We start from the raw sequence: 8,064 nt of genomic DNA on the forward strand, positions 1-8,064 counted from the left end.
GCGAGATTCTGAGGTTGACTCATAATTGTAAATCCTTGGCATAATTGGGCTGAATGCATTATTTATCTTTATTGTATTTTAAAGAATTTTTTTCTCAGCCAGTGGTTCTCAACTTGTTTGGCAACCAAACACAATGCCAAATTTGTTTATCATAAAAAAAGCAAACAAAAATGATTGAGTTTGCTTTTTAATTGTCTCACAAATTTTGATAATTCATGTTGTCACCCAGTAATCTACCTCATAAACCACAAGATTTGACACAAAACAAAGGATGTTAAGCTAATGTGCATATGCCTATATTCTAAAGACAAATAAATCTACTTACAGATTGTGAATCTTTTATTTGGAATTACAAAATTTGACATCAAAAAGATAAGGGAAATATTTTCTCCACCCTTTTAAAAGATAATACGCCTTTAAAGTTTGTTATGGTTAGTGGTGTTTCATTATTTGCATTTAGATTATGCCTTCTATTGTGGTTACATCTCAAGTAGCATTTTTGCTAAGATGTGTGGTTAAGATATTGCATTTCTGTGCAAATATAAAGAGTATTTCATTCTCTTCAGTAGAGAATAAAAACTGCTGTAGAACCACAGTGTCATTCAGACATTTTAGTGGACACATGAGATGGAAAAAGAAACCAGTCAGACACCTTAGCAAACAGCACCTCTTGGGTCTTGTAGAGGCAGCTGTTTCACTAGTCACAGAGAGAGAGAGAGTGAGTGAGTGAGTGAGTGAGTGTGTGTGTGTGTGTGTGTGTGTGTGTGTGTGTGTGCACGCATTTTTGTGACAAATGAGGACATCAATTTGTATAATGACAAAGGTATGACATAGGTATTACAAGGAGAATGTGACTTTTCAGGATATTACCCCATGTCCCCACTTTTCAAAACGCTTATAAATCACACAGAATGGAGTGTACTGAAAATCTGAAATAGCACAAAGTTTCCTGTAAGGGGTAGGGTTGGTGTAGGGCAATAGAATATACGGTCTGTACAGTAGAAAAACCATTACGCCTATGGGATGTCCTCACTTTTCACAACAAACTAAAAAACAAACCTGTGTGTGTGTGTTCAAATCCCACCCTGCACTGCAGTTTCCAGACACTGTTTTGACTTCACTAAGGTGTGCTGGCTGAAATCTGAAGACTTGCAAGCACCTTACAATGGAAACTTTTTGCACCCGAGTTACAGCTATATCAGTGTGCATGGTAATTATGTGATTTGTGGCTTTATTATATATAAATCTTCTCTTATTACTTTTGCATAAGCAGAATATCGATATAAATCTACAGTATTTTCTACTGTGTTTGTGGAGACTGTTATATTGCGGATCTGTAGTTGGTCACTTTTACATGTTGGTTAAACAGTCATGGTGGTGAAGAATAAGCTACAAATGTGAAGAGACTTCATGCCGATAGTTGAAAGTCTGGCTCTGTGTGACTATCAGACCCCCGGCCCACAGTCTAGACAGGAACTAAGCAACCCATCAGGTTATTTGGGATATTGCATGGAAATAAACTACTTCTAATGAGTGGTTTTCCATATTCATTTGTAAAACTGCCATTGTTACAATCCATTCTCTTCTATTTGTCTTATTATGGGACATTTATGGGACTTGCATTTCTTTCTTTTTCTTCTTTTTTTCTATAGGACATAACTTTTGTGTGTCTCATTCTGAACTGTTCAGAAAATGGGATAATGTCACCAAAACACAGTGAGTTTTGGATGAGCTTTATGTTGATTGTGGTGCCATGATGTAATTATGCAATCAGATGGAAATACCATGGTGCTGGATTACATTTACATTTATTCATTTAGCTGTTATGCAAAGTGCTACCAAACTAAATTTCAATTATGCACTAGAATAATACTAAGTGTAAATGCAGAACAGTGGATTACCACATTCATACACCACATATATACCAAGGTACTTTAAAGAATACCATAGTACCATGAGCAAAACCATGGTGGATCTTTGCTACTTTTTTGATGACTTTACAATGCATCTAAGGAATTTTGTCCAATTTTTGTAACAAAAATGTACAGATGACCTGAGTGACCCTATGAAAGGCTTCATTATTTATCCCAGACATCATGGGAAGACAGCAAACAAGACACATCAACGAACCAACAGTCCGTAGACACAAGCATGGTCTGAAGACACGTCACAGACACTGCTGAGCGATTGAAACAACCATTGCCATTCACACACCGTCAACAAACACACACGTCTACCTGAGCAGCGACACTGAGTCACTGAGTTTCCCTGAGGATAAGGGAGTCTCGCCGCCACTGGCCGTTCACTATAGAGTGTCCCGAAAAACAGCAACTGGTTCAGTGGAGCATCGTGTTCATGTGGAATCCAGCACGTTGTCAAAGCTCCGTCAGCCGAACATGAGCTGGATGAGGTGAAGTGACATTCTGCGAGATTAGTATGCAGAAACCGGAATTCTGTGTGTGAATGTGAAGCACTTTTCACAAGAAGGTGAGGAGTGAGGAAGAGAGAAAGAATAAGTGGCAGACAGGAAGGAGAAAGCCATTTTCAGCAGCCATTCCCTCTACAAATAAAACCAAAAACCATGGTTTATATAGTTAAACCATAGTAACCATGGTTTTGCTACACTAACCATAGTTTAACCATGGTATTTGTAGAAAACCATTGTTACTACAGTTTTACTATAATAAAACCATGGTATATTTTTGTAAGGGTTACATCTTTAGCATCACATGAGCCTTCATAAATCATTCTAATATGCTGATTCACTGCTCAAGAAACATTTCTTATTATTGCCAATGTTGAAAACAGTTGTGCTGCTTCGATTTTTGTGAAAACCAAGATACTTTTTTAAGGATTATATTCAGGAAACAACAATATTTATTTGGTATAGACATATTTTTTGAAATCATCATTGTCTTTACTGTAAGTTAATTAATCGATTTAATATGTCATTGCTGATTATAAGTAGTAATGTCTTTTTCAAAAAAATCTGACTGACCCCAAACATTTTAACAGTAGGTTGTTTTAAATGCTTTACAATCTAATCAGCATTAAGAGATAAATATCGTAGATGTGTCTTTTATTTTGAAGTGTTGGAAGTCTCTTGTGTTTCCTGTTTCCTCCCTGAGTTTTATCTATTTATTTCTTGTTTATTCTTTGTTTTTGTTTTTATTAAAGAGGTCATAGGATGCTACATGCACTTTTACAAGTTGTTTAAACTGAAATGTGTGTTGGCAGTGTGTGTACACAACCACCCTAAAATTATACATATTCCCCCAGGTTTTTTTTTTTTTTAAATCTGCTCAAATCTTTACCCCTTTCTCAAATCGAGCCGATCTCAGAAGAAGGGAGTATAATGTTTTGTAATGAATCTTTGCAAATCGCCTTTACTAATAATGTGCTAATTAGCAAGTTTCACGATGAATGCGGCTAAAGTCTCTCTGAGAGCAGCTCGGGAGAGAGGGGTGGGGTCAGCAGATCTCATTAACATTTAAAGGACAATGCTACAAAAACGTCTTGATCTGAAAAGAGCTGTTTTTGACAGGGTAAAAAAAGGTGTTTTTTACACTACCATTGAGAAATTTTAACCAAACTATGTTACAGACTTTTCATTAATATCAACAGACATTCATTAATATCAACTTGTTGAAAATGGGCATCCTATGACACCTTTAAACTGAATTCTGGGTTTAAATGACCTCCCTTGGCTTCATTTGATCACTGCAACCAGAAAATCATTCATTCCTATCATGCAATGTCATAAAGTTTGACAAAATTCTTTGTTAATCATAAGAAGTCCACTTGTCAACCATCGTAAGAAACACCCTAGAAATGCTATCCAGTCATACAAATAAAAAAGATTCTTTCTACCATCTACTTTAATATTCATGACTGTTTGTCAAACTTATATCTGAAATTATAAGAGAAATGATAAACTGAGTGTTGCAGTTTCGCTCATTAATTTTTAAAGAAATGGACAGCCAGAACTGGATAAGAGAGACTATTAAAAAGTATATTGTGAAAAGATAATGTAAAAAAGACAGATTATTCTGTAAGAATAGTGTATTTTAGACATATGGAAGAAGTTTTTGTTCTTTATGTACTAATTAGTAGCATCTGGCATTTGAACAGTCCAATCTATGTGACTCAGCAGTTTTCTGGCTAAAGATTGTGTTTGTCAAGAGACTCCATGGAAACATATCTCTTGTGTTTAAAAGAAAACTTGCACAAACATCCCCTAAAAAGGTTGACAGTGTCTCCCAGGCTTTATCTCTCTGACCGTAAATGTACTCCCACCTGGTCCTGGACGAGCATGAGATGAAAACATCTCGACCACAAGTTGCTACAAATGAGAAGCACTGACAGAAGAGGTTGAAATCACTTTTACATAACTGTTTCATATTATGAAAATAATGGTGAATTCACTGACCAGTGAATAAATGGTGAACAAATGCGTGAATGCTCCTTTGTCTGCCCAGGTGAGTGGATCTCTGTTCCTTCCTGCAAAAACATGGAAAATCACTCCACCTCACAGACACACGTGGGCGCCGGACATGATTAAACCTCACAAATCCAGTTCTGGATCAAAGATCAAGCTGACCTAACACTTCAATCCTGGAGCATCTGCCTTCACATTTAATGAAAGCATGCCCTTAGCTTGCCTAGACGCATGAAATCAATTTGTAGAAAAAAATGTTTCCAAATAAATTATAATTGTGATACATTTTTGCTTTCTTTCTTGTCTTGCGTAGCCCGGCCATCAGCATAATGTCTGGTCCACTTTGCAGCTTCTTCTGACCAAGAATCACCAACCTAAACAAGAAGAGATCATCTGACCGTACACATTCAAAAGTCTGGGGTTGGTACGTTTTTTTTTTAAAAATGTAATAAAAACAGTAAACTATTATTACAATTTAGAATAACTGTTTTCTATTGTAATACATTTTAAAATGTAATTCATTCCTGTGATGCAAAGCTGAATTACTCCAGTTTTCAGTGTCACATGATCTTTCAGAAATCATTCTAACATGCTGAATTGCTCTATACAAATTATTATCAACTCCATGATTCTTTGACTGTTACAATATGTTGAACACAATGCTGCCAAAAAGGGGCGATAACGCAGACACTGGCGCTTTAGGGATGAACTCTGGGTGCTTGGGAGGAAATATTTAATCATGGAACTCTTGAGTTCTTGGGTTTGTACACTGCATTGACCATTACATTTACATTTAGTCATTTAGCAGACGCTTTTATCCAAAGCGACTTACAAATGAGGACAATAGAAGCAATCAAAACTAACAAAAGAGCAACAATATGTAAGTGCAAATGACAAGTCTCGGTTAGCCTAACGCAGTACACGCAGCGAGGTATTTCATATATATATATATACACACACACACACACACACACACAAAGAAAAACAGGTAGATAGAATAGAAAAAATAGAAAGCTAGTGTTAGTTTTTTTTTTATTAAAAAAAGGGAAATAGATCAAGTAGAATTAAAATAGAATACAAAGTGCTAGAGTTAGAGGGTCAAATAAAGATGGAACAGATGTGTTTTAGTCGTTTCTTGAAGATGGTTAAGGACTCAGCTGCTCAGATTGAGTTGGGCAGGTCATTCCACCAGGAGGGAACAGTTCATGAAAAAGTCTGTGAAAGTGATTTTGTGCCTCTTTGGGATGGCACAATAATGCATCGTTCGCTTGCAGAACGCAAGCTTCTAGAGGGCACATAACTCTGAAGTAATGCATTTAGGTAAAGGGGTGCAGTTTTGTAGGCAAACATGAATGCCTTGAATTGTATGGCATTATCCAATTTATCCATTATACTTAAGTACTCAAACTTTGCCAACAGAATATGAAAAATGTGGAGACCAAAGCTGTTATGAAATGTTATGAGAATTTTTCAGATGACTTGGCAAATCCAACTGCAAAATGGTTGTTGTTATCTGCAGTATGCCATCTGTATATAACTTGAGAATGCTTTAGCTGAGAAGTGATTTAAACATTGAGTTAATAATGCTCAAAGCAGTGAATAATTTTGATTAATGGTCAGCGTGGGATGGTCAGTCTCATACAGTAGATTAAGACACTGATTTAGTCTCTTACCGCAGAAAACTGCATACTATCAGTTAAAATCATATTTGTGAATTTTATCTCAGGTAAGGTGAAAGAGTAGTTTGAGGGCGAGTGAAGCTTGCGGACCGTCTGGGAGTCTTAGAGAATGTCAGGTCATTTATCAGCAAAGTGGTCTGGGATATATCTGTGCCTGTGCACTAAGAGAAAGAGAAAAGATGGTGTTACTGGAACATTTAAAGAACTAAATTGTTGCATAGGAGACACAAACAATATTTCATATAACTTTAAATCTGTAATAACTGCTCCAACAACAAATACAAAGGTTTGTCAACACAAAATTTGAATGTTGGCATGCCAACATGAACTTTTTTTTAGAAGAAACTAAAATATCTTAAACCAATATATGCACAATATATATCTACACCGGGGTCCGGGGCCGACTAGGGGCTTCAGGATGACTTACAATTATATATTATTATTAATGTAATTAATATAATAATTAATCTAATTAGTATATTATTGTAATACAACATTTATTAATATAGTTAACATTAACAATATATTAATAATTGTAATATCAACTATTTTAATATAATTAAAAATATAATTGATATAGTTAATATGATTTAATTAATATAATATTGTAATAAATCATTTATACAATTAACATTAATAATATTCCTAATATGTATTTGCCATGAATGAATATTTATTAGTAATGTTGTTTTAAAGTATCTAACCTAATTAAAATGCTAATAAAAAAAAAAAAATCAAAGCAAACTGTGTGTAATTGTGGTTAATTAATTTAACACAATTATAATTACAATAATTTCGAATACATTTATTGACAGTTTCTGTTATTAAAATGTTATATTTATTAGTATATGCATTCTGTTTCACTTTTCTTTTTGCATAAACTCTTGTTTTTTTTGCACCCACAACTATGGAAACCTCTGTCTAGGGTTACAGTTTGTTCATTTTATATATCTCACATTTTGATTTAAGTAGATGCAAAGGACGTTTTAAACTGATTGATGCATGAGCATGAATTTACAAAATCACTAAAGATGTCTATTGCAACATCTACAGTGTGCATAAAAGAGAAGGCAAATGTCTTGTTGCACTAATAGAAGTAGAGTGCTTGTAAACCTTTGGAGAATGCCAGGCGGTCCTGTCAGTGAAGTCCTGTTTTGCATCAGTTTTGAGGGGAAAAGTTCAGCAAAAGTGCTATGGAGTGGATGTACACACCAATCACACTGACTTTATATTAAACTTACCCTATACAGATCCACTCTGTTATGCAGCTCTATGGCTTTCTCAGTGACATGTTATTTAAACAGCTAATCCTCTGTTGATTCGTCAGCACGTAAATAAAAAAAAATGTGATGAGACTGCAGTTTTGCACAGAATGTAGTGGAAAAATAGCTGGGGGCAAAAACGTGTAGAGGCCGCATCTGTCTTGATGAGCACACCTGTCTGTCGCTGAGTCACGGCCTGTTATGTCAGTTCACTTCTGAATCATTTTTGAACTTGTCAGATGGTCAATGTACTTTTGCTCCAGACCTGCGGTGTTTGTGTGAGTGCTTGTTTGCTTCTGATTCAGAAGGTCCCTTACAACGCTGCTGTATTGTAACTGGATATGGTGTGAGACGACTTCATACAGAGAAGTGCTTGTGAGTATGTGCCATATGTTACGAAAAAGTATTTAGACAGCTAACAAGCACAACATAGTACAAATTGTAATATTTCACAAGGGAAACCAGATTTTATTTTGTTCTTGAAAATAATTCACACAGGCTCATGTCACCTCTTCCGAACTTCATAACTGTATTTCTGGTTTTAAGTCTAAGGGGGTGATTATTTTTCCCACAGGGATTTTAATTGATGATTTGTATTGTGCTGCTCAGTTGAATGCTTGATTCTAATTGGTCAACTACAGTGTGAAGTCGTAATATTTCATTACATTCTATATACAATAGGACA

General features: G+C 35.4%; 1 protein-coding gene across 1 annotated transcript in view; it reads right to left on the minus strand.

Annotated features, from left to right (window-relative positions):
- LOC107556274 (carboxypeptidase O-like) overlaps positions 1-4,327 on the minus strand; it is a 48,232-nt gene extending 43,905 nt beyond the window's left edge. Inside the window, exon 1 of the mRNA XM_016239340.1 lies at positions 4,297-4,327. Coding sequence (XP_016094826.1) covers positions 4,297-4,327 — 31 coding nt within the window. The remainder of the gene's footprint in view (positions 1-4,296) is intronic.
- Between the last annotated feature and the right edge of the window lie 3,737 nt (positions 4,328-8,064).

Source organism: Sinocyclocheilus grahami, unplaced genomic scaffold, assembly GCF_001515645.1.
Source record: "Sinocyclocheilus grahami isolate Dianchi unplaced genomic scaffold, SAMN03320097.WGS_v1.1 scaffold563.1, whole genome shotgun sequence".
NCBI lineage: Eukaryota > Metazoa > Chordata > Actinopteri > Cypriniformes > Cyprinidae > Sinocyclocheilus > Sinocyclocheilus grahami.